The sequence below is a fragment of the Trichosurus vulpecula genome, chromosome 4 (assembly GCF_011100635.1).
Source record: "Trichosurus vulpecula isolate mTriVul1 chromosome 4, mTriVul1.pri, whole genome shotgun sequence".
NCBI classification, from domain to species: Eukaryota; Metazoa; Chordata; class Mammalia; order Diprotodontia; family Phalangeridae; genus Trichosurus; species Trichosurus vulpecula.
The window spans coordinates 281,602,507-281,629,954 of record NC_050576.1 but is presented as its reverse complement, the minus strand read 5'-3'; the positions used below and the strand labels follow the sequence as shown (position 1 = coordinate 281,629,954).

General features: G+C 42.4%; 1 protein-coding gene across 1 annotated transcript; it reads left to right on the top strand.

Annotated features, from left to right (window-relative positions):
• Positions 1–7,149: 7,149 nt before the first annotated feature.
• Positions 7,150–25,785, top strand: CNOT9 (CCR4-NOT transcription complex subunit 9). The gene is made up of 8 exons (XM_036758025.1): positions 7,150–7,550; positions 11,977–12,156; positions 13,519–13,634; positions 16,165–16,274; positions 18,527–18,636; positions 22,040–22,138; positions 22,308–22,399; positions 23,542–25,785. Exons 1-8 carry the CDS (start codon positions 7,527–7,529, stop codon positions 23,708–23,710), a joined length of 900 nt encoding a protein of 299 aa, XP_036613920.1. The 5' UTR covers positions 7,150–7,526; the 3' UTR covers positions 23,711–25,785.
• The last annotated feature ends 1,663 nt before the right edge of the window (positions 25,786–27,448 follow it).

The following is a 27,448-nucleotide window of genomic DNA, read 5'->3' as shown; positions in this document are numbered from 1 at the left end:
CTATATGGATCCAGGTTTACTAAAGTACATGAACAATGACAGGTGAATCATTGGTTACGTTATCTTTCTGCCCTCTGCATTCTTTGTGAAGCACTACATGACTCTTTTATGTCCCTCCCTTGAATAGCATCGCAGAATTCAGTGAGTTGGGCAGGGGCAGTAGAGACTGCCTACTCTGAACCCCTCTCTTTCCAACTAAGACCCAGAGTAGTGAAATCACCTGTACAAGGGGGCAAGAATTAAGGGCAGGACCAGGATTTGAATGCTAGTCTTTGGATTACAAAGACAGGGCTCATTCTACAGGGTAACACCTTTTTAATTAGTTAACATTTTGCTTCTTTTGAATACTTGATAAATTATTTCTACTGATTAACACCTCTTTCCCTCAAGGAGGAAAAAAAAGTGCAGTTCAATAAATTGGAAGATGTGATTAAATGATACTCAAATGAAGATGACCATCTCTGTGGACAGTGCCCATTTGGGCTTTGAAGGAATTACACATTTTTACCCATCCATACTCATTCCCTTCAGTTGGGGCCTGATCCTTTTTAGCATGTAACCATGGAGTGGGAGCAGTTACACCTAATGTGACCTTATAGGACAAGATTATTTGGATTGCATAATGCTAATTTTCTTATCATGGCAATACTAGTATTGATTAAGCTTAGAAATTATAAATTAGGCAGCTCACTAAGATAGGAAGTTGTAGAGGTGTTAACTTACAAAGGTAGTGAATTTTCTCATCAAGGAATTCCCTACACCAATTAAATCCCAGGTCCTGTTAATATCCTTAACTACTTATTACTTTTTTCAGATGTGCAGAGTCCTTTTTGCCCTAAATGTCATCCCATTTTAAAAATTGTGATTTGATTTTGGGCATTCTAAAATGTAGCCAAATATGTTGGCAATAATGTTCCTGTTCCTTTATTTCCTGTATTTGAGGGTTCATATTTTAGGCTAGGCATAGAAGAGATCACCTTGAAGAGGACCCTCTTTTGTGTAAAATAGCATGTGTAAATCTAAAAGGTCAAAATATATTAGTTTCTAATACAGCACTGAAAATGCTGTCAGTTCTTGCCAATTTCCAAATATGTACGAATATAAACACAGTAATGAAAATTTTACTTACATTTCAGTGATTTCTATTTTTTAATGAAAGCTAATTAATATCAATTCACCTTTATTTTGATGCTTGTGCCATAGGTAAAGAACTCTTCTTGAGGAACTACCCATATTGTGCAGCTATTCCAGTCCTCCCGAAGACATCAACTCAAGCTAAAGAAAATACAGGTGTGCTTGCTTTAAGAAAATCCAATATATGAAAATTCAAACAAAAAAAAGTCTGATCATTGGCATAACAAAAGATTATTTTTTATTATTTTTAGTAGCATGACTCCTCCCCCCAAGTTCTTAAATATGATTCCACAAAAAAACTGGTTGGCAGAAATTTTCAGGAACATTGTGCAAAATGAGGTACATCAGGGCTCTGCTAAGTCAAGATGTACTTTGATAATAAGACTGTGGGTTTATTCGTCCCTGCTACATTTTGAAATTAAGACTGCAGTAAAGAGAGTACATTCTTTGTTGATGTCTTTAAAAACATTGCTACATAATATTGCCTTTAGTTTAAAAAAAAAAAAAAGACAACAAAAGCCAAAAATGTCCATGCACATACCTCCACCCCTCCAAAACATTTCACTGTAGTATTGATACAACCTGACAAAAGATAGGCAAATTCCAAGCTCTGGCAAATTTATGTTTCAGTCCTGAACTCTCACCAAAACTTTAATATTATAGCTCCAACTGTATAATACCCTTCCACTTAGATATTCTATCATCATTTCTCCCTTTCTCCTCTTGCATTACACTACTTTTACCAATTGATGGTGCCTTTTCGAGTCAGCAGTATCCTTCAATTTCTATAAGCAGTTTAGTCTTCCTTTGAAAGGCCACTGAAATCCTCCCCTTGTCACTTTTATCATACCTTTAATCTCCTCGCTGCAAAAACTTATTAACTGGTCTCCTTGCTTCTTGTATCTTGCTTTGCCTCCAATACATTTTGCACACTGTCATAACATCAACTTTCAAAGACCCCTATTTTTATGATGGTTCTAGAAGCCCAAGAATATGCTGCTTAGTATCTACAGTAAACTCCTGAAAAAAGGATGCTGGATTTGACCTCAGAAAACCCAGGGTTCAATCCTGGCTCTGCCACCTGTGATCTTCAACAAGTCACTTAAGTTTTGTCTTCAGTTGCCTCATCCATATAAATAAGACAATGGAGACAGATAACCTCTAAAGCTATGATCCTATGATAAGAAAGCATTTCTCATACTTCTTTTATACCCTGCAAACCAGTAGACTCAAAGAAGATAGCTAATATTTGTAAACTGAGAGAAGCCACTTTCCTGCTCAAAAGCCTTCAAAAACTTCCCATTTCATAGAGTCAAATCCATATTCCTCTACCTGACACACAAGGGCTCCCCACAATCTAAATCTACTCTACTCACACATTCTTATCCATTATTTGAACACATACCATGTCCGCAAAAACAAAACAACCCCCCCCAAACCTAACAAAACTTTCTCCCCCTCTATGTCCACAAATAAAATGTATCTAAAAGTAGATGTTACTGGGGCAGCTAGGTGGTACAGTAAGTAGAGCACTGGCCAACCCCCCCCCCCCGCAAAAGTAGATATTACTTTAAAAGAAAAAAACTCAATACAATCTCATCCTCACTAGTCTCACTGTTGATATTCACTCAAAAACCGACTGCTCTTACAAGGAAACCATTTCCCAAGAAAGAGATAAGGACTAGTACTATGATTTCATTTAGTATAGTATGAGAAACTCTCATGTGAATGAAACTCCCTCTACCAGTGCAGGTTCGCACCTTTATCTACAACTTACGGTCTTACAGTTTTTTAGAGCGATGGTGTCAAACTCAAATAGAAAAGGGGGAGGGGGGAGAGGAAGAGAAGAGCCACCGAGCTGTACATAAGGATCCCTGCAGGCCACATACTGAGTTTCAAAATATAGCATTATCTATTTTATTGTATTTTTATTTGTGTTATTAAATAGTTCCCCATTACATTTTAATCTGGTTCTGGCCACATTGAGTGTTGTGGTGTTTGACACCTCTGGTCTAGAGCACCAAGAGGTCAACTAACTTTTCTAGGGTCCCACACAGTATATGTGTGAGGCAGAATTTGAAGCCATATCTTCCTGGGTTCCAAAAAAACTCAAGAGGGCTGCAGCTCCCATTTATATGAAAGCACTTCTTTTCTCTCAATAACCCTGTGGAGTAGATAGTGCAAGTCTTATTTTGCTCATTTTACAGATGTTGACACCAAGAGCTCAGAGAATGTGTCCCAGTCACAAATAAGTGCTGGAGTTGTAACTGGAATGTCAGCCTCCTGACTCCAAGGTCAGCATTCTTCCCATTCCCCCTGCAATCCTAAACAAACACACAATAATCAAATCAACACCCCTGATGCACACTGGCTGGGGGATCCTGAGAAAGGGAATCGAAGTACTCTAAGCAACTAAGACAACATAAGTAGCATGGAATGCCTCAACCTGCATTGGTAAAAGGAATGTCCTCACCAGAGAGTTCCCTGTACCAGAGGCATAGTAGATGGAATGCCAGGCCTGTGCTCAGGAAGACCACAGTTCAAATTCAGCCTCAGACACCAGTGTTGTGTCCATGGACAAGTTCCCTCAAATGTAAAATGGGGATAATGATAGCACCTACTTCAGAGAGTTGTTGTGGAGACAAAATGAGATATTTGTAAAGTGCTTAACATATAGGAAACACTATATAAATGCTTATCACTTCCCCGTGCCCTTTTCCTGAAATCAATGATCCAGTTTCTAGTCCTATAAATAATCTTTCCCAAGTTTTCTCTTCACTGTACAGAAGGGAAAGGATAAAAAAAATAACAATCCACATTTATATAGCACTTTAAGTTTTGGAAACTGCCTTTCTCAGAACCCTGTGAGGTAGGTAGGGAATCAAAGGCAATAAACATTTATACAACACCTACTATGTGCCAGGCACTTTACAATCATTATTTCATTTGCTCCTCACAACAACACTGCAAGGCAAGTGCTATTATTATCCCTACTTTATAGTTGAGGATATTGAGACAAACACAGGTTAAGTGACTTGCTCAAGGTCATACAGCTAGTAAGTGTCTGAGGTTGGATTTAAACTCAGGTTTTCCTGATTCCAGGCTCAGTGCTCTATCCACTGAGCCACCAGCTGAAAATATCGAATTATGGGGAAACTGAGGCACTAACAGGGGAGGGATACAGACTAGGTACAACCTCTTAGATACCTTCCAACTCTAATGTTAACACCTTATATTTGCACAACACTCTAAAATTTTCCTAAGCGTAGCAAGTAATCTTATAGGAAGAGTGGGTGAAGTGAGTTTTGGAATCCAAAACCCACAGCCCATAGGGTTGCCACGAAGAAGGGAAAAGTACTTGCCATTATATAGCAAATTACTAGTGAGCTGATGCTTCTAAGATATTTAATCGTACCTAGAACACTGTCCAGTCTAAATTATCACACAGTTTCTACTGCTTGAGGTGGATGGATAACAGGGGAAAAGTAGCTCTTTTCCTAATGAGATCCTATTTGGTATCCCTTCAACACTAAACTTATTCTTGCATCAGAGGCAGGATACCATTTCCCCACAAACAAAGCCAACCCAGAAATGTAAAAAACATTACCAACTGAAGTGGGCAGGCCTGGGAATCCTAGCTGGAAGGAAATACAAAGTCAGAATCATCTACAAAGTTTTTCCTGAGATAATGAAAATAAAAGAGTTCAGAGGACATAAATTTTACCTCAGAACAGCAAGCAATTCAAATACCAAAGAAAGAAAAACCATAAAAAGTAAAAACCAAGAAAAATAGCCAAACAATGATTTCTGAAGCCTCTTGGAATCCTTAGTTTTCCTCCAAAGCTAAAATGCCACTGCCTACATGAGGTCTCTCCTGATCTCCTCCCACCTACTGCCTACCCTCTTCCCTCAAATTATTATTTTGTACTTACTTATATGTATGTGTATATACCCTGGCTACATTGTAAGCCTCTTGAAGGGAGGCACAGCTTCATTTCTGTCTTTGGATGTTCAGTGCCTATCATTTCCTGGTACTTAGTAAATGCTTGCTGATTAACTCTTTTTAAAGAGATCACGCCAAGGTCTGAGGCAGAATTCTGGGCTGTATGAACCATGGGTCTAGCCCAGTGTGGTAATTCTCTTGTAACCTCTTAGATTAAAAGTAGTTTCTTCTTGTTCCCTCTCTTCAAAGAATTGAACAATTAGGCATTCAATTTAAAAAACAAACAAAACGCCTTATATTAAGGGGGTTCTATAAATGTAAACCAACTTATTACCAAAAATGAATACTATTCAAATATAAGAACAGCTTGTAAACTTAACTCTCCTTTAACACACACCCCCTTCTCTCTAAAAAACTTCCTAAGAGCAGGAGCCAAACTTGGATGCATAAACATACAGCGAATAATTTTGAAAAACAGAGCACTCTACATTGGGCATCTTTTTTCTGATTACCCTATACTTCAATGCTGGTTTTTCATTCAACATCCTCAAACTAAATGCTACAAAGTAGGAAGAGAGTTTCAGTATCTCCACCATTTAATATAGTATACAATGAATCTTCCTGGGGCTTTTATTTCCTGCTGTTAAGAAAATAAGAAATCTGCCTCAACATCAACAAAGGGGTCTGTTTTTCTCACACTCAGATACTTGTCAGTCACTGTATGAAGTTACCAAACAAAAATAGTGGATAGCCCCTTTACACCGAATCATTCTCCTGGCAATTCTCGCATCTCAGAAACTAGGGAAGCAGCTACAAAGCTATTCCGGTAGAGACTTTATCACTTCTGACCGTCTCCCAGGTCCGTGCGGTTGGCTATGCACCCAGGGGTCAGGAACGGGAACCCACCCTATTCGCTCGTCCCTTTTTGGGTCGGTACAGTTCTTGCCCCCCCCCCCCACCTGAAACATGCTTTACAGCTCCTCGCTGCCCGCAACAGGTGTGCGCAGCGCTGACTAGGTCCCGTCCCTTTAATACGCTGGAAGGTCCAAGAAGGCAAAGGACTGGGACTCTGCGTCTAGGGCTGGAGAACAGTTGAGTGCGGAATGAATGAATGGGGTGTGTGTGTGGGGCGGGGGGGCTAGATGGGAAAGCTGCACAGAGGACCAGACCCTTCCTCCAAACTCTGGGAGGGGGAGGGTCAGTAGGCCGGGCTCGGAGGCGGGGGAGGGGGGCGATAGACGGAGAGAAAAAAGAAAACGCCAGAGTCACAGGGTTCCAGATGAAGTGGAAGTTAAAGTTGGGTCCAGAAAGAAGTCTGGCGGGCGAGGAGCCTCCAAAGGGGGCGGGGACGCGGTTCTCACCCGAGCTCCCAGGAGCGGGGGACCTGCTTTCTTTCCCGTGGGGAGGGGGCTCGAAGCCCACCTCCGGGGGAGGGGGCCGACAGGGGTGCCCGGGGTGGGGGGGCGCCGGGGCTCACAGGGGCAGAAGGCCTGAGCCGGGGCTCGAGGGTCTCTCGAGGAAGAGCGGCCAAGGAGAGGGCCCAGGTGGGCGGGGAGCTGGGGCCCGGAACGCCGCAAGCGTCCCGGACCGGGCGGCTGGAGGGGGGCGGGCCGGGGGCGGGAAGCGAGCGGCTTCGAGAGGAGGCGGGGCAGCCGGGCCAACCCTTACCTGCAGCGGCAGCTCCGGGAGCCCCCCACGGAGCGGGGCCGGGGCGCGGGAGGGGGGAGGGGGAAAGGGGGACGTCGGGTGCAGAGAAGCTGGCGCGCTCTGCCCCCCGTCAGGGCCGGCGGCTGATGGCGGGAACCGGGACCGCACGCACACGCACGCACTCGGCGCGCAAAGCCGAGCCAGGCCGGACGGACGCAGTGCGTGCGTGCGTACGCACAACCTCCCGCCCCGCCCCTCCTCGCCCCGCCCCCTGCCACCGCCCCTCTCCTTGGCTCCTCCCGAGAGACGCTAAGCAGCTGCAGCCCGCCTCCCGCCACGCCTGCGCAGCCCAACCCTAGCCCCCTCCGCCTTCCTCCCGTGACTCATTTTCTACCCAGCAGCTCCCCGGTGCTCCTTACGCATGCGCTCTCCTCGCCCATTGGGCGCGGGGGTGAGGGCAAGGTATCTAGCTCCTATTTTTTTCCCGCCCTTCTCCTGCCTCTCTAGGCGGGGCAGGGCCTATACCCGGCTCTAGACTGTGAAGGGCCGTTAGGAGTTAAAAGGGGAGGGGACTCGGACCTAGCTCCGGACTGCTGACCCTCGCCGAGCACTAGAGCCGGACGTGGGCGGGGGCCGAGGCCGCCCGAGTGTGGGGGCGGGGTTAAAGGTCAGAGGGCGGTGAAAGGGGCGGAGCCAGCGGCGGGCTGATGGAGGTGGCCGCGGCTTCTCGTCCCGGGTGCTGAAGTGGGAACGCGGGACCTGGGCCCTCGGCGGCGGCAAGCGAGTAGGGGCCGCTCCCAAGATGCACAGCCTGGCGACGGCCGCGGTAAGTGGCGACGGGGATGGCCTCCGTCGCTCCCCGGGGTCCCCGGGCCCAGGCTCGGCCTCCGCCCCGGCGCCTCTCCCCTCCTCGTGCCCGCCGCGCTGTCCATGCCGGGGATCCTGCTCTCCTGCGCCCCCGGCACCATCTCGCGGCCCTCCGCAAAACTTATTTCCTTCCTCCGCCCCCCTCGCCCCCCACCCAATTTGTCTCCGCCTCTTGGCCTCCCATTGGGTGCATCCGGGCCCGACTCCCCCCCGAAGACTCCCTCCCATTAGCTCTTTCCGAGGATCGGTAGACCTGTCGTCTCTCCCGTTAGAATGTGCGCTCCTTGAGGGCAGGGACCGCCTGGTGCCGGGCACGGCCCCGGTAAGCGCTTCGTAAACGCGGGCTGATGGGCCGAGAGCCTCCCTGCCTGTGTCAGAGCCTTTTGTTTTCCGCACCTTCTTTATAGCTTGGTCCAACCTTCTGGCGTGGGGTACGGAAGAGACCGGAATGATCGGGGTTAATTTTATTAAGTACTTCATCTGTCGAACCCCATCTCCTCCCTTGGTTTTCATGACTCCGATCCCCCAGTCTCGGCCTGCGCGTCCCTTCCGAGTCATCAGCCTCATTTCGACCCTGGCTGGACCTCAGGGCTGTGTCCTAGATCCCGCTGGTCTTCCACTTGCCCAGGTGGGCCACCTCCCAGTCATCTTCGGCTCTTCACTCCTCCTCCTCCCCTCCCCACCCACACCTGTCTGGCCACTCCCACGCCCACCCTTCGCACCCACGTGCCGCCACCTGAGTGCGGGGCTTCTTACCAGGAGAATTGCCATAGCCTTTTAAAGGTCACGCACTCTACATCCAGTCTCTTTCCTTTCATCCGTTTTCCACACATGGAATAGGTATTATTAATAAGAGAGATGGGAACCTGTCATCCGACCCCGCCCCTCTTTCCTCTTTATCCTGATCTCTTCTGGGAGGGAGACCAGTGAGCAGACTTCGGATTTTAAGGCCTGTGTCCCAGCCTAGCTCCAGCCTGTCTTTCCAGACTTATTTTAAAGTACTCCCCTCACCTTCATTCCACTGGGAACTAAACGGGTTTGCTTGCTGTATATGACATTCCATGTACTGCTTCTGCACCTTTGCAACCGCTTTTTTCCCTTTCCTAGAACATATGCTCATCTTAAAACTCCTAGTTCCCATGAAGGCTCAGCTCAGATCTTTTCCCCCTCCTCTCCACCCAGGAACCTTTTGCTGATCCTTTCCCTCATATTACTTTGTATTCATTTGGAATTCTCTCTTAGGGGGAGCCTAAAACCCCCTGATGACAGGGACTGTTTGCTTGTTGTTTCAGGCCTGTCAACTATCCCTTGACCTCATTTGGGGTTTTCTTGGCAAAAATCTTGGAATGGCTTACCATTTCCTTCTCCAGCTCATTTTACAGATAGGAAAACTGAGGAAAATGGGGTTAAGTGACTTGCCCAGGCACACAGCTAGTAAGTGTCTGAGGACAGATTTGAACTCTGGAAAATGAGTCTTCCTGACTCAGTCCTGCTGCTCTAGCTGCCCTTCCTTGCACATAGTTGTTGCTTAATAAATACCTGGTGAATTACTACCATTTTACAGATTAGGCTCAGAAAGATTAAGTGGTGTGTCTGAGATCGTAAAGCAAGTTAAAGGCAGAACTCCCATTTTTCTAGACGTGGGATTTCAGTAGAATGGTTATGATACTGTGCAAATAAAGACCCCTCCAAACCTTAGTAGGCAGTCTGAATGCATTACTGTAGGGAGAAAAGAGTTCATCACTAGGTAGACAGTTGTGGTAAATTCCTGGCCCCTTCTCTCCCAGGAAAATTACAGTAATGGAAAACATTAGTTTGTTTAAAAGTATGCTGTACTTTTTCCCTGAGATATGGCTTGTATGATGCTCAAGTGTAGCCTATAATTGGTGTTATTTTCCCAAGGGAAAGCCCTCCCCCCTTTTGGGAAACAATACTTCTGTAGAAATATACCATGTTCAAATTTAGCTCTTTTGTTGATTTCCCTTAAGAGCTTAGGCAAGTTGCTTAACCTCTTTGATTGTTCCTCTAAATAACTTTTTAGAATAGGAGTAATAATCCATGTTTGTTACTACCTAAGGTAGTACGGTGATAAATGGTCAAACTCTTTTTCCACACTGGTATTTCTTAGAAGAATTGTGTTCTATAAATCCGAGGTATCATTGTTTGGTTGCTACCCAAGTCCATATTTTATAGGCTGGGAAAGAGTACCAGAATATTCTCACTTGGTTCCATGCTTTCTTTAACTACAAATTTGTATTTATTGGAAAACAAAACCACCGACTTTATGTATCCAGCTGTATACATACAGTTTTATGGTGATAGTTGATTACTTTGTGATTACAGAATCAAGAAACACTTATTCTGAAACTTTATTTAAGAATGTTGATAAGCTGCTTTTGCTCATGATCCATTTCTGGGTAAATGAGTTTTCTTTCATTTACAAAATGAATCTGTTGCTCCTTAGCAGTGTTTTTGTAATAGCAAAGAAGAGCAAAGATAATTTGATTAGAAGCAGCCAGGAGGACCAATGCGTCTTAGTACAGGTAGCAATGGGACCTACCTGGGGCTTCTTGAATTCTACTCAGTATGTGGGAGATTCCTTAGAGTTACACTTCCTTGCCACACAAAGGTCCAGTGTGCTACTTATTGCTGTCTTTGAGTCTTCTGCTGAGGATTCATTGAGTCCTTTTTATAGATACACACTGATTCTTGGGCTTTTTCCAAGATTTGGAGCCAGTAATCTACCAAGATTACCGAATTTTCCTCTTTTTATTTTTCTTTCCGTGAAAGCTGAAAACTTTATTTGGCTCATAGATCCAAAGCAAACTTGTCATCTTTGGTCTGGAAGACAGTAGCTCTCCTATTTCCTTGTCCCTAACTAAAAACTATACCGTAACATACAAGGTACATTGTTTCTGTCATATTCTTTAACCATTCATCAATTGAATCTAGGTTGAGTGATTGATGTAATTGAAATCCTAGATTAAGTTTTCTGTTATAGGGCAAAATGGTCTAATTAGATCAAGCAACCAACCATATTCACCAGTCTATCACAGGCTAGACTATTATGGAAAAAAGAAAGTGGTGCAATATTTGAATTGTAAATCCTTAAGGTAATCTTTTTTAAAATAGAAAAATACTCCTTTCTACTCAATACCACAAAACCCTTCTCTTCTTCCCCTCTCCCCTATAGTACTGAAAGTGATTTGGGGCACCCAAGCTTTGTTAAGTTTGAAAAATACTACCAAGTAATGGACCTATATTTCTTTATGTGCAGAAAAATGAATCATCTAAATCTGTGTTTGTGAAAGGTATAATAATTAAAAATCACCTTCATGTAATTTTTTACAGCTTAGAAAAATAGGGATGCAAAAGCACAGTAAAGCAGGTTTTAAATTTCTATTCCTTCGAAGCATGAGGTGTTTTCTTGGGTTGTGCTTTGAGATTCTGTATTAATATGGCAAGGACCTAGATTAATGATTTCATTTTTCTTCTATTTTTAACATAAAGCTAAAGATTGAAGTGAAAGTTTTTACTTGAAATCCTAACTCATTTCTCTTCTGAGCTTTTAAGCTGATGGAATACTCTAAATCAGTTTCCACATTATCCCCATAATGGGGAGCAATTCTCTAAAAATAACTTTTTAAATCGTCTTTTGCTCTTGAGTTCAGGGCCTGTCTATGGTGGTGTAAAAAGGACAAGTACTTTTATTAGCTGTTGGAAAAAGAACAGGCCTACTTCCCCAGGGTTGTTTGCTTTAGGAGTTGGTAATTCCATGAGGATCATCACTGGTCACAGTGTATCAGTTATAAGATGTAGTCCATGTCAAAGCACTTAAAGAAGCAAGAGTTGGAGCTCCCTGATGTTTCAGTCCATTTAGCAGAGCACTTTATGGTTCCTTTGGCAAAAGCCTATGAAATGATATTGAGCTTCCTATTTCTATCCAGGGTATCTATTTATAAAAGTTGCTCATGTTGGGGGAAGGAGTCGATGGGAGTCTAAAAGTTTATCTTTTCAAAGTCTGTTGCTGACTTAATTTTGCTTCAGGATAAATCAGTTTCATTCTTCAGTTCTATGATTGCACATCAATAAAATGGTGTCAGTAGCCTACCTCTGGTGGATATAGGTATCAGAAGTAGCTTAGAATGGTATAGCTAGATGGCACCTTAGAAATCATTTTTTCCAATCTCACATTCCCCCATTTCGCAGATGAGGACTCTGAGAAGTGACTTTGCCAAGGTCACACTGCTGCTCTAACAATTATGATTCAGGCTAGCCAGTTGATACCTTCAACTCAAGTATTAAATCACATGCATCTAAGTTTGTTTCCTACGAACAGTTGGGCATTAATGAAACTTCATTTCTGTTTGCTCTTGCCCTTTAAGCCTGTGCCTACAGCGTTGGCCCAAGTGGATAGAGAGAAGATCTATCAGTGGATCAATGAGCTGTCCAGTCCAGAAACCAGGGAAAATGCTCTCCTGGAGCTGAGTAAAAAGCGTGAATCCGTTCCTGACCTTGCCCCCATGTTGTGGCACTCTTTTGGTACTATTGCAGCTCTCTTACAGGTAGGTGTATATGGGACGGTAGCAATTTAATCTTATTCACACCTGTGTCTCAGCATTTCCTAAATGAATAGGGAGAGTGTCTGCCGTGACTCACCAGCTGATCTTTCATGGCAACTGGAAGAGGGTTGGTAGTAAGAAAGAGATAGATGCATTCTTACAGCTAAGAACAAGAGTGCATTTATATGCTAGTAGAAGCAAGAGTTGAGACCTGAGGAAGTTATTAATGCAGAATGAAAGGAAAGCAAACTCGTGTATTTTAAAATGGTGATCTAATGCCAGAGGGATCCTTGTTGAGAAATATCATATGGGGAAAGCTTTTAAAATAGGATAGGACACAAGTAGTAAGGGAGAATGTGGAGTTTTCTCTATGCTTAATTTTTTCCAAATTAGCTTTCCTTCCCTTAAAATGTTGCATGATGTTCCTGATCATTTATCTTCAGATTTTCAAATCCATCAGGTAGATTATTTTCCTACACCAAATAATCCTCAAAGCATTCTTTGTTATTGTTCCCCCTATTCTGGACTTTCAGTTATTGGGGTAATTAAATCATCAGCGTAGTAGTGAGTATTTCCAGATGTACACGTGCGCATCTGTATTTCATCTTAGCCCTTTTTGTTTGTAGCCTAGAGTAGATTTTTTTATGCCTAAATTTAAAATAATGGCAAGAAGTACTGTGGTTGACTATGCTACCAGTTCCTGCATGTAGATTAGTGATGAAAACATTTAAAAATTTTACATTTAAAAAGTAGTCTATTCATTAATCTCAAACTCATTTAGCATTTTAAAGTTAGCACTAAATGATCTAAATCTTGGGGGGGGGGGGGTCCAAAACCTGTTAATTATGTATTCCTCTAAATAAAGAGACAAAGGGCATGGTAATTTAAGTTGAGGATTAAAGATCTGGGGATTGTAAGGATTCTAGAAGCCATCTGGTCCAGTCTACTTCTTTGATGGATTAGGCTGTTTCAGTGACTTGCCTGAGGTCTTACAGGTAGTATATATTAGATACCATTTGTAAGGGAGTTTGGAACCCCTGTCATCTGACTTCTCCCACTCTTTCCACTTTACCATGCTTCCTTCTATAGGGGAAAGGCACGGACTCCAGGTGTTAAGGGCTGTGGCCTAGCTGAGAGCTGTGGGGTGAAAGTAAAGTGGAGAGGAATGGAGAGGGGAGGGCAAGGCTTTGACAGAATTTGCTGTCTGGCTCTGTAAATCTGAGCAGCTCAAGGTGCTGGGATTTCTGCCGGTGAGTAGACTGTAATAGGGCAAAGGTAACCAGGACTTTTCTTCAGAGCTTCTGAACCATACACTTAAGGTGTAACCAAGCATTTCCTGTTGACCTAGCGCTATTTCGTTTTTAGGAAATTGTAAATATTTACCCATCTATCAATCCACCTACCTTGACTGCACATCAGTCTAACAGAGTTTGCAATGCTTTGGCACTGTTGCAGTGTGTGGCATCACACCCAGAAACCAGGTAAGTGCTTTGGATGGAATGGGATTCAAATTATGCTTAATTTGGGAGTGAGGATTGATTTGCATGGGCAGGTTTTTTAAATTGATGTCCCAGAAGAAGTAATAATAATAACAACTAGTTATTAGGTTGGTTAGTACTATTATCCCCATTTTACATTTGAGGGAACTGAGGCAGACAAAGGTTAAGTGACTTGCCTGGATCATGTAGCCAGTAAGTGTCTGAAGACAGATTTGAACTCTTCTTTCCAACTCTAGGCCCAGCACCCTATCTACTGTACCACTTAACTGCCTGATGATGAGAAAATAAACCTCCCTTTGCAAAGGTTAAGGTCATATACCGTCAGACTCTCTTGATGTGTTGGTTTAACTTGCCAGATTGCTTTTATTTCTTTTTGTGTTGGGTTGGTTTTTTGGGGGGAGGGGGGTACAGTTTACAAGAGGTGAGCAAAGGAAAGAAGAAAGGGATATATTCAGAAATGAAGATAATATTTTTAAAATCCATAAAACATTTTAAATTAAAAATTTTTTTAAAGTTGACATTGCTTACAGTTCCACATTTGGGAAAAAGCAGGGCAGGGGGTGGGAGAGGATGACTATGTGATTTAGGTACATTCTGCCATATTGATTCTAAGGATGCTATGGGCATTCAGCATTAACTTTATTCAGGATTCCTTCCTTTCTCCCTTTGCAATTTCTATATCTACAAAATCAGAAAATTGTATTGATAATAACCTTTGTGTGTTATATAAAAAAACTAAATTATTTCAGAGCTCTTGTATGTTTGCCAATCTTAGGAACTGGCTCTAGTATTTCCATTCATGGAAAATTCCATTTTAGCCACCTTGTTTATACCTAAGCATTTGTTGCATTACTCAATTGCAAATTAAAATAAATTCAGCAAACCTTTATTAAGTGCCTTCTACCTTTGCTAATCCTAGACATACAAAGAATTTTTTTTAAATAGTACCTTCAAGGACCTTAAATTAGAGGAGTAGGATGAACAGTAATCTCTATGCTATAATGTAGAACATAAAGACAAAATAGACAATATTTTTACTTGGGGAGAGCAAGGAAGGCTTCATGGAGAAAATGGCACCATAGTATAAGCCCTAAAGGAATGGGCAGTGATGAGGAATACCTTTCAGGCATGGACAGTAAGCCTGCACAAATTCTGGGAGGGGACAAGGAACTGTTCAGAATGCTATTTCACTGATTAGAGAGTAGAAAGAAGAGTGTGAAATGTGGAAAACTGTACATTGAAGCCAGATTGTTGGAGAGTCTTATATAGCAGACTAAGAACTATGTATTTTATCCTGTGGTCGTTAGGGAGTCACTTGGAATATTATTGTGGCAGCTATCTGAAGGAAGTATTGGAAAGGAAAGAGATTAGTTGAGAGACTATTAAAATAGTATAAGCAAGAGGTGATAAGACCTACAGTGGTGGCGGCAGAAAGTTAAGAAATCAGGTACATTTTTAATATATGTGTATATGTGCTCATATAGCATTACCATGGATGACTCAGAAAAATGTTAATGTAAATAATTAATAAAACATTTTAAATTAAACTTTACCACCTTTATGACTTCGGGCAAATGTGTGTTTATATGTATACATATATCTATATATATGAATGAAGGTAAAAAAGAAGAAAAGAATAAAGAATTATTCAAGTTTCATGATTGGGAGGATAATGTCAGCATAAATAGGGAAAATAAGAGGAGAACCATGCCAGGTATGGAAGGAAGGTGGCTTCAGTTTTAGACATGTTGAATTTGATATGGCGGTGGAATGTCTAGGTAGAAGTCCTCCTACAGGCTATTAGAAATACAGGACTAGAGCTCAAGTGAGAGATCAGGGCTGTGTGTATGTATCTTCATAGAGGCAATGTCTAAAGCAATTAGAGTGGATGATAGCTCTAAGAAAATGTAGGGCGAAGAGAGATGAAGACATAGCCTTGGGGAATACTCACAGTTCACAGAGGGCACCAAGAACTGATTCTCTCTATCCAAGATAAAGAACCAAAAGAGAGCACAAAAGGCAAGGATATTAAAGAATGTTAAGAATATCTGAACAGTTCTTAGAAGGAATCAAGAAGGAATTTGCACAGAAGTGTGTAGCAAATAAACCTGGAAAGAACAGGCTTATTGCTTTACTCTGGTTTGAAAGACTTTACCTGACTATACTTAAAAGTATTTATCATAATCTGAGGAGGGGAGAACATCAGTGAGAATCTTCTGACTGTTTAATAGTCTTTTATGACCTAAAAAAGGTTAAAACTAACAGCCTTGAAATATTACTTAAAATTGATCATTTTCTAAAGTTTGGTTACATGTGCTGTTAACAGCATGAAGTTTGCATTCACTAAGCCATTGGGTCAACCTAATAAAAGGTGAAACTGAGATTTGTCACCTAAAAAAACTGTTCATACAACAATCATAGGCTAATGCTTAGTAGAAAGAATTACTTGGTCATCTACAAAAAATTAGAAATCAACAACATGAACTCTGAATATCATTGTTTTCTTTCCAAGGTCAGCATTTCTTGCAGCCCATATCCCCCTCTTCTTGTATCCCTTTTTGCACACGGTCAGCAAGACTCGTCCCTTTGAATATCTTCGTCTCACCAGCCTTGGAGTTATTGGTAAGTTATTAGGCTTCTTTTGCAAGACTAAGACCATCATTCTCAATAGGTGGTATGAGTTCTTTTCTGCCTCTTATTGCTTATTCACTCAGTATTTATTTCAGTCTTATAGATTATGTCTATTTCTGGCAATAAACAAAGGGGAAAATCATATGGGCCATTTATCATGCACCATTCTGAGAAACTAGAACTTGCTATTATATATGCTTAGGAAAGACTAAAAATGATTAAATTTAAGATGTAGCCACAAGGCTATACCTTTCCAAGTATTAGCAAGAGAGATTGTCGTGTAGGAGTGCAATCAGCACATGGGTGAAGAAGAAAACTCTCAACTTTGGGGACTAGGGAGAAGGGTTGTGCAAAAGGATTCAACATAGTGATCAAAGATAATCTTTGGGAATATAGTTTCTTTTGTTCTCCCTTCTACACACACACACATACACCCTTTCTCTCTAAATTTGGGGCTGATTTCTCCTATTTATCTAGCCAAATGCTCACAATACTCAAGTTAATGTATCTGGACTTCTCCTTACTGTTTTATAGGAGGGAAATTACTAGAGAATTCATTGAATGCTTTTGTCTCCACCAGAAAATAAGATAAGCCATTTCTGTTCCAAACTCTAGGTAGTAAAAGGATTTCTGTGATTTCTGTGGCTCTCTCCAACATGATTTCTTTTTCCTTTCTTGGTGTCATTTGTGACATCTGTAACGTTCTTAGCTGATGTTAGACAAGAAAATTGACTGTAGAAGCCTTCTTTTGTTGGGGATATTTTCATTCAGATATCTCTATTATGGGACTATGAGGCCAGCTTAACTACTGACTGGGGAGAATTTGTTAGAAGAGAGGAATAAACCAATATTAAAATGAGTGATGAAAGAGCCTATAACTTTAGAAATATGAATACCTTACTTTCTAGAACTCAAGTTTCAAAAACATGGCAGCCCTTTTTACCCTTCTAAGCCATGACTATTCGTTGATTCATACACTATTAGTAAATGTTGGTTTGTATGAGATTTCCGTACTCCGATGTTATACGAGTTGAAAATACTTTCCAAATCAAGCACTTCTGCTTCCAAGCTATAAAAACTACTTAATTTAGCCTTTTAAATGACCACATGTCTCCTGGACAAAAATTCACTAATCATCTGTACTTTGCTTCTTTCTCAACCTGTTCCAGTGTAATGATGCTTTCATGAAAGGTTAGAAGGAGAAGAGCATTCAAAGCAGCACTATTAGACTGATTCCTTCCCCTGTCATAAATGTTTTCAAAGAAACTGAGCTTGCTAGATCACTCAAAGAAGTAATGTCTGAAGGGTCCATCTTTCATGGCTTAGGAGTCATAGAGGTGGAGTGTTGAATTCAATTATGATTATAATCTGTTGTGGAATTTAATGTGAAAATGTAGTCATTGGTAGTGGTGGTCTTTGCCAACTTCTGGTTTTGGTTCCAATAAATGATAACTCCCTATGAATTTTTGTTTTAGGGAGAAAAAATGTATGGCCTTAGACATACGGTCCACCATTTTGTTGTTGTTGTATTGCCTGAGGCAAGGTGCTTGCCTTCCAGGGTTCAGATTCCTTATGTAGAATATTAGGACAATATCACTGACCTCTTGTGCTTTTCAGGCCAGAAGTCCAAAGAACCTTTAGGGATTGTCTTATGCATAATGGTCACAGTTATTAATAACAAACTTCAGGTAGTACTTTTTCTGCTATCTCACATTGCCTTAAAAAGGTGATTTCCTTAGTAGAGTTCAGCTAAATAAATAGTTGTTGTATCCAAAGAAACTCATGCCTGCTGAAGGACTAATTTCAGAATGGCCTCTCTGGTTTTTCAACCAGATACATCCTAGGGCTATAGAGCAGCATTTCCCTTTCTTAACTGCAACTCATAAGAAATTCCAGGGAAAGTTAGGTCACTGCTCTCTTTTTAAGGTCTGATTTAGTTGACAACCAAGTGATGGGCCAGTGCCATGGAGACACTGGCAATATAAAGTGTTCCCAGGAGCCTCACCTTTGATTTGTCAGGCGACTAACAGCCTACTCTTTTTTCCCCCCTATTTAATAATCATTAGGAGGGTAGGAATCTAATTTCCACTTAGATACAAACCACAGCCACTGAAATTTTGACCCTGATTCTGTTTGATGGCTTCTCTACTCCCCCAACCAACTGGGAAAACAATTCAGGGTGGTTTTTAAGTGGAAACACTCTCCGAAAATAAAGTGCATTTGTCCATAATTCTTTTCTTTAGGGGCCCTGGTCAAAACAGATGAACAAGAAGTAATCAACTTCTTATTGACGACAGAAATTATCCCTTTATGTTTGCGCATTATGGAATCTGGAAGTGAACTTTCCAAAACGGTATGTGCTTTTAGTTTAATTAGATTCTCATTATTTTGGTTCTTGGGCATTAAGACCCTTGTTCATTATGTCTGTGTCTTTTTATTCTAAGTGGTTCAGAGTTTTGGGACCTTTTATGAAATATCTATAAACTTAGCCTTTTGCAACTTTGAAAGAAAACCTTTTTTTTTCTTCTTTGGTATATTATTAATTTAAGTAAAATACATGCTTTGATTCATGATAGATAACTCCAAAGAATAACACCCTTTTATCCTTGCCTAATTATTACTGTTATTAAGTTCCCTTCCTTATTGAATTTGAATGAGGAATTATTGTAAGCGCCTTTTCCCTTACTCTGAATAGCTGGAGTTGGTACCTCATACCTTCCCGGGATCCATTTGGAAAAGGCCATGCTGAAGTTCAGATCTTTGTCTAAATGTTAGTATGAAATAACTTAGAGTTAAAAAGCAGTAACACTTCATTGTGGAATTTTTCCAGGTATATGTCCCACTTGGGTTTGAGAAAGGATATACAATTCTAACCGTCTTATAGTAGGTGGTTGTTTTTCAAGAATTTTTTAATTTATATTGCAGTTTATCATAGTATGGCCCTTTAAATCTCTTGTACTTTACCACCTTTATGACTTTGGGCAAATGACTGCCTCCTTGAGCCACCATTTCCTCATTTTTTTAATGGGAAGGCTGAACTAGATTCTCTCTAGGGTTTCTTCCAATTCTAAATCCCTGTGAATTGGAACAGGTTAAAAGGGGAATGGTGAGAATAATTCATGCTAGAAAATAGACCTTTAAAGGATGCTTAAAGGCATTAAAGTATTTAAATTGAATGAAAAGACTAAAAGGGAGAATGGATCAGTGACATACTTTCTGTGAAGTTGTGTATAATCATTAGTTTTTTATAATAATTATGATACCAGTTCAGTTACATGATACTTCAAAGATTATAAAGCATTTTCTTCACAACACTGTGAGATATAGTGCTAGTATTATCCCCATTTTGCAGATGAAGTAATTAAAGCTCAAAGAGATTGTAACTTGCCAAGTAAATGCCAGAATTCAATTTTTTTTTTATTCCCGGGAATAGTAGTGCCTTTTCCATTATATCACACTGCCTTCTCTTTTACTACTGAACACCTTGGAGGTGTTCGCTCTAATTCACCAAGTATTTCGGTGCTGACTGCTTATGTGACAGTAGTTCCTAGCTTCTTCCTAGCTTGTCCTCCCCTTTCATCAAGCTTTCTGGAACCCTCCTTGTACCATTGACTTGCTCTCACACGCTTCTGCACCTGGCTGCCATCTCCAATACCAATTCATCTCCACCTGTCTCCTTTGGGAGCTTACCCCTTCATCATTTGTCTTCAGTCATGCCTCATCTGTCATCTCCTTCCTTGCTGCCTAGAAACATATTTCATTCTCTCCTTTCCTAAAACTCAACTTTGACCTTTCCACTTCCTCAAGCTTTTGCCCCATATCTCTCCTTTATTTTACAGTCAAAATCTAAAGGGAGAAAAATTATGTATACTTATTGGCTTCACTTCCTGATCTCAGCTCACTGCAGTCTGGCTTTACCAACCCGCTTGGCTAAAATCACTCTTTCTGAGATTTACCTGCAGTCTGTTAATTGTTAAGTCTGGTCTTTATCAGGACACATTCTTGACTTCTGCAGTTTTTGACATCGATGACTATCCTTTTCTCTTGGATCTTTCTTCATCCAACTTTTGTACCACTGCTTTCTTGGTAGTTTTTCTACTGGTGCTACACACTCCACTTCAGTGTCTCTGGCCCAATCATTATCCATGTCTTCCCAATTAAGGGTTTATCATAGGTCTTCTCTCTATAGACCCTCTTTCTTGGTGGAGTTGTTGGCTCCCTTGAGTTCAGTTATCATTCTAGCTCTTTATATGCACTTTCATCTCTCCTGAGAGAAGCCACATTAGAAGGAGAAAGGTCTTGAGTTCCATCCTGTCTTTGATATATACTGCCTATGTAACCATTGTCAAGCTTAACCTCCCAGTCCCCTAACCAACTTCCTCTGGCTAGAGTTGAAGATAAGTTGTTGTTCTGCATTGGTAGAAAAGAGTTTCCATGCCCGTAGTTCCCCTTACTGATGAAATCACAGTTCTGGATTGTCCCTCATCTATCTCGAGCTCCAGTTCCATATCATCGGTTGCCTACAGTACATATCTACCTGGATGACCTCAGGCATGTCACACTCATCATGTCAAAGTTGACACATCATCTTCAGTCCTAAATACCTCTTTCCTAAAACTCCCGATTTCTATCAAAGGAACTACCTTCTTCCTACTTACCCAGATCTGAAACCTTGGAGTTGATTACCCTTGACTCTTTCTCCTTCATGCCTGCCCCAGTCAGTCACCAGTTCTTATTAATTATATGATGTCACTCACCTCCACATCCCTCTCTCCTATGGCTTCTAGCCTAGATCAGGCTTTGGTGAACTCTTCCAGTCTTTTTCCTCTCCAGTTCAACCTCCACATCGGTCACTCTACCAAATTCTCTTCAGTGGCTCCCTGTTATCTCAAGGATAAAGTACAAACTTCCCCACTTGGCATTTAAAGCCTTCCTTTCTACAACTCCCTTTTGTGCACTTTGGGCTGCTGGCTGCATCCTGTGCATGACATTACATATCTCCTCTCTCTGCCTTTGCACAAGTTACGCTGAATAACTGGAAGACAGTCTGTTCCCATCTCTGTTGCTAAGTTTGTTTGACTTCCTTCAGAACCAATTCAGGTGCCACTTCCTACAGGAAGTCTCTCGTGATATTCCTGGTTGCCGCTGTTCTCTCTTCCCTCTAGTCATGTTGTGTTATCTCTTTGAATGTCCTATCACTCTCCCCACCCAAAAAATAAAAGTGCATTGGGGTGGAGACGATATTCTTGTATTTTCTTTGTATCCCCACCATGTAATAGACTCTTAATAAATGCTTATTGAATTGAGTTGCATAACTGTTGATGAGCTTATTAATCTGAGACAGGAAGAATTTGGACTTGATTTAACTTGACAGGAATTTGATTTCCTGAAGATCTTTAAGAATGTAAAAATATTCATGTTCTCCCAAATGCTCATCTAGACATGATCACTGGGACCAAATTTCTTCAAACCAGAGTAATTACTTCTAGAAAACAAACCTAGTAGGTTCCATGATGATTGTATAAAACTACTTCTTCAGGTCAGCTCTCTGTTTGGTATCCTTGAATAGCCTCTGTTAACTTGCCATGTATTTAGCATCAGCTCTCTCAATTGGATATGTATCTTCTTTGCTCCCACTTGAAATACGGAGCCCTAAGTTCTCCATCTGATCACTTTGGACTCTCAGAGGGAGTGGAAGTGTTAGAAGACATTTGACATCCCGAAAAGCTAGACTTGTTCAATTTGTTTTACACCAGGTTGCCACATTCATTCTGCAGAAGATTCTCCTGGATGACACTGGATTGGCCTATATATGCCAGACGTATGAGCGGTTCTCCCATGTCGCCATGATCTTGGTGAGGTCCTTTGCCTATCATCCCTTTTACTTAAATTCTGTTGAGTACAGTTTAGTCCTCTTCTTATTGGGTCTAAACAATATAAGGCCTCCATTTGGAAGTAGCAGTTTGGAAACTTTGAGTTGTAGAATGCATTTACTATATTTTGTTTTTAATTTGGGGGAAATAGGGTAAGATGGTCCTGCAGCTGTCCAAGGAACCTTCTGCCCGTCTGCTGAAGCATGTGGTCAGATGTTACCTTCGCCTTTCAGATAATCCCAGGTAAACATTTATAACATATGTGAGGAATTAAGGGAAGAACCAGCAAAATTCTTGCCCCACACTAGTAAATAGTGGCTTCCCTGTGTCTCAGAGTGAAACCAGAATGGATGTAGTTGTACTTTAGTCTTCTAAGTTCAGAGCTTTCAGAGTAATTTTTAAAATATGAGATACTGATTTTAAAGCCCATGACATCTGTGCCTAAATGCTTCCTTCAGTCCACATCTGAAATGGTAGATGATCAGCATCCAGCCTTTCCTTGACTTAATTGGGTTTGGAGTTCTCGTTGCCTCCCAGAAGGTTGAGAAAGACATTGATTTAGAAGGACCAACTTGGCTGGTGTCTTCGTGAGCCATTTCTTAGTTGTGTCCCACATCTCTTCAGGGATCCTAGAAGCAGTACTTCACCTCACTGTGCTTCAGAGTCTTTCTTGGATCCAAATAAACCACTTTGCAGATAATGTTTATATTAGAAATGTTGACCAGCAAGTTCTGATACTTTTGTTAAGTCCATCAGTCATGATGAAGACCTTGCCTAAATGGTCAGACATTCTCAGGCCAGTTGACAGGGTCATTTGCGTGTCTCTGGAAGTTGGGACTCCAGTTCAATTCTTAATTCAACCCCTAGTCAGTGGTGTAGGAACATAGTGAGCCTGGCCATTTCTCCAAAGGTTTGTTTCTTTGGAAGATCATCAACTGAGTCTTCCCTATTTAAGCCAGAGTTTGAAAAGCTAGTAACTTTTAGTTCCACATTTACATAGCCAAACCAAGTACCGAAAGGCCATAGGTGATTCAATCTAAATCAGAATAATACATGATGTCTTCCGTAATTTAATAGCTTTCTGTTGAAATACCTCAATTCAGAAGTCAGCAGAATTAGAGCAAACTCAGATCTTTTGTTTATTTTTTTCTCCTTTGAACTCGATGGGGGTGTTTTGAATTCTAAGCTAGAAGGATGGGGGGAGCAGGCAGGTGGCACAGGTGAGCTCCAGGATCAGCGGGTATGGTGCAGGGGCAGTTGGTTTTGTTGCCAATTGGAGCTAACTGTAGATAGTCTAGACCCTGTGTGTGCTGGGCAAGGCCACATCTCTGCCCTATAAGTGTGGCCTCATTTGGGGTTCTCTTGGTTGTTGTTCTCCAATGTAGGGCTCGTGAAGCACTCAGGCAGTGCTTGCCTGACCAGCTGAAAGATACCACCTTTGCTCAGGTGCTCAAAGATGACACCACCACCAAGCGCTGGCTCGCACAGCTGGTGAAAAACCTGCAGGAAGGCCAGGTTACCGACCCCCGCGGCATCCCCCTGCCCCCTCAGTGACCTTCCCTATTCCCTCCCGCTGTCCCCCAGCCTGGGGAAAAGGGAGGGAGAACCATCGAGGAAAGCAGCTCAGGTTTTACCGCTGACCTCAACGCCAAACCGCACTGGAGAAAAGGGACAAACCCCACTGAGGCATATGGGTGCCATCCTGGACCACCCTGAAGATCTGGCCTCATTCTGCTGCTCCAAGGAATGGGTTCCCCTCCCAGCACCCCTCACAGCCCAGGGGGGTTGTGACACCAGCAAATGCAGTATACAGCATGCCCAAGACCACCCTCCTCCCCTACATTCTCCTGTTCTCTGACAGGGAGGGGACACAGTAACAGCAGCTGCAGCATAGGGCATGGTGGATGCCTGGGACCAAGCCATGTGGCATTTCCCATTTTTGCCTTTCTGTAAGACTTGAGACATGTCTCTTCATTCTCTCTCAGTGGTGTTTTTTGTTCTTTTTTCCCTCAAGGAGAGAGGTGTACATAGTGGGCACAGACTGAGGTGTTCAGCACAACATTGTCACTTGGTACTGTTTACAAGTCTTTTAGCGGCACAAGCTAAATTAAAAAGTTGGTCCTGACACTAATTACATCCCCTTTGGCAAGCCAGTTATAAGCTGCTTTGAGCCGTTTAGAGGTAGGAGAAGAGTGGGAGAGGGTGAAAAGGGAAAAGCCAGAGGACAGTAGAAGCCCACCACCATTATTACTCCCTAACCCTAAACTTGAGTGCTGCTGCCTGCCCGCCCCACCCTCTCCTCCCACTGCCTCCTCCTGTTACAAGGAACTTCCCCTCCAGTGATAGGCTTTGTTTCTGGCTTCAGCTGCTGTGTCTTGTCACATCCCTCTCACTTTCTGTTCCCCTCCTGTAAGAGACTCCTGGAACTGAAGGGTGTGGAGAAGGTACCCTGGCCCACATTCTCAAGGTTTTCTTGGATTTTTCCCCTGTAAGAGGGTGAGGATTGAGTTGGAGGCACCCAGCCCCAGGACCCCATCCTTGGCTCTAGGGTACATTTCTGTAGCTCCCGTTGCCTCATTGGTCTACTTGAATCAGTATTAGCTAGCTGAGTCTGCTTTATACATATATCAAGGGCAGGGCCCCATATGCTTGATCCTTTGTCCCCCTTGGCACATTCCCCTTTTGTCTGAGAATTACAGGGTTGCCATTAAAAGATTATTTTCCTATTCATACAGTGAAAAAAAACAAACCCCTTTCCCTCTCTGCCTCTTGTGCCCACGTGGCTGTGCTTCCACTTTGGTGGTAAGTTTGAAGCCTCAACCTAATCCCCAGACAGGTGAAGGGCCCCTCCATGTTCCTGTCTAATTTAGGGTTGATAATATCCCCTAACCCTATAGAGGGAGGGACTGCTTCTTTTTCCCATTTGAGATAGCTTGAAGTATCTGTGCAAGTTTGTGGGGTGGAAGAATCACAAGGGCCAGGCTCACAAAGTGTTTCAGAGGCAATTTTGCCAACATAAGGGCTCTTTAAGGCCGACTTTCACAAAGGGAGCCGGCCTCATTGGTTGGCCTCTGCCTCTTCAGAACCAACATAGCCACCACTGTCAGATTGTAGGCTGGTTAGACATTATACCAGATCCAGAGCCGGATTCTGTCCACTCAGTAACTCAGCTACCTTCCAGCTTTGTATAATCCAAACCCAAGGAAGGGTTTGAGAAAGCCAAAGGCATCATGTGCTCCATGAGCTGTCTGACTCCATTTGGCCTGTCATCTACAAGGAGAGGAGGCCCATGAGGGGAACCCTGATCCCTGCCAACTTTACTCTTGCTGAGCCAAAGGTTTTCCACTCCCCCTCTGCTGGGGAAGCAATTGAAGCCCAGGGCTTCCTTCCTGGGAAATTGTCTTCTCTCCTGTCTTTTGGTGCATTGGCCATGTTACTGTGCCAATAGTGTCTTAACTCTTGCCCCATTTTCCCTCCCCAACCAGCCTTGGAATCCCATATAGGAGGCAGGGAAAAGATGGGTATTATTCCTTGCAAGTTGGTTGATTTCATGTATGTAAAAAATACCCCATTTTGTGTTTTTTCATCCCAACAGGATTGAAATAAAACATGCTTCTGTTTTGTAATAATTTTTTATTTGGAGATTTTATCCGTGTATTTGTGGGATGCCTAGGAGCTCTGGTCGGATGACCTGACCTCCAGAGGGAATTAGTATTTCACTTCATGCTGCATGTGGGCTGCCCTGGGAAGAGGTAGGATGTCTACCTGAAGAATAAGGGCCATGTAGAGCCAGAGAAGGTGCCTGTATCTGCCTGACCCCTATCTATACTCTAGGGACAGACAGCCCCTTGGTGTGACTACATTCAGGGACACCACCCAGCCTGCTTCATCCCTGATTTTGATCATCCCATATCTGTACCAGTGAAACACTGGACTTTGCAGCTGATGTGAACATTGAATCATTCTGTGCTGTGCTTCTGCTTTCATCTCTCTTGGGAGACTTGAGTCTTGGTGCCCTCCTTCAGCGTTGTTTGCATGCCTTGTACGTACTTTTCTAGCCCTTGGAGGGCTGCCTGGTTCTTTGTGGGGCAGTCAGCTTTGCTGCCAGTGGGTTTGTTGCTCTCTGCAGTGGCCTAAAATGACTTTCAACTAAGGAATCGATGGTGTTGGGAGGAGGGGGTTGCCACAGCCTCACAATTTCCAGAATAATTCATTCTATTTGTCCTTTTTGGAACACGTCAGCCCCACCCTCAGAATGAAATAGGGCTGGTTGAAAAGATTCAAAATTGTTATTTAATGCTGAGTGGAGCCGAAATGAAGTCTAGATATTTACCATGGTTTTTAATAGGATTTTGAAAACATTTTAAAGAAATTATCTGGGGAGTGGAATGCTAAGAACAGAAAAAGGGGGAGAGATGCTAATAGGCCTTCTGAGTTGTTAAAGCAGTGACCCTGGGAAATGAGGACATGGATGGGTGGGCACTCCATCAGGAAGTTTCAAGGACTTAACTCCAGGTGACAAGGTGAGACTGCATTAAAATGACAAGACCCTAGAAAGTCTTAGGGTTACTTGAGAACCAAAATACATTCTGACCTCATGCCCCATGACTCCCAGTTAAAGAGACATACATACTTGAGTCAGGTTATAGCAAGGTGGAAAATGGGACCTTAAGAATCCATTTTCTCATCAGGCCCGATAAAGATTCAAAAATTGGGCTGATACCAAGGAAGCTGGGGGTACAGGGTGGTGGTAGTGGAGCTTTCTGCCAACTAATGCTAGGCCTAGGGCCTTTCACAAGACCTCTCCTGGGCACAATTCCCAGAAGATCCCTGCGCTACTGCTGTCCTGCTCAAGTTTCTGGCCCTTTTAATAATAGACAACAATGGGGGAAGGGAAAAGAACAAGACCCTGGGCCCTGTTAGGACCTTTAATCGGATGAATATAGTTGCTGAGTCCTCAGGGTCCTGTTTATCTTCCCGTTTTCTGCAGCTGACATGGTTTCCCTAACATTCCCTCTAAGATTACACTAAAGAAGGCCATGGAATGTAGCTGAAAGATCACTGGTTCTCATCATTCCCCTGTTACTAGCTGGGTGACCTTGGCTAAATCAATTACTTATTCCCTCTAAACTTCCATTTCCTCATACATAAAATGGACATTGGACAGGATGACATCTGAGATTCCATTTCTAAAATAATTTTATTTGAGGGTGCCTCAGAATCTTTTCTAATTATCCAGAAGGGAAGGATTCCAGTGCAACACAAGGAGAATGGAGGCTCAGAGAGAGGTGA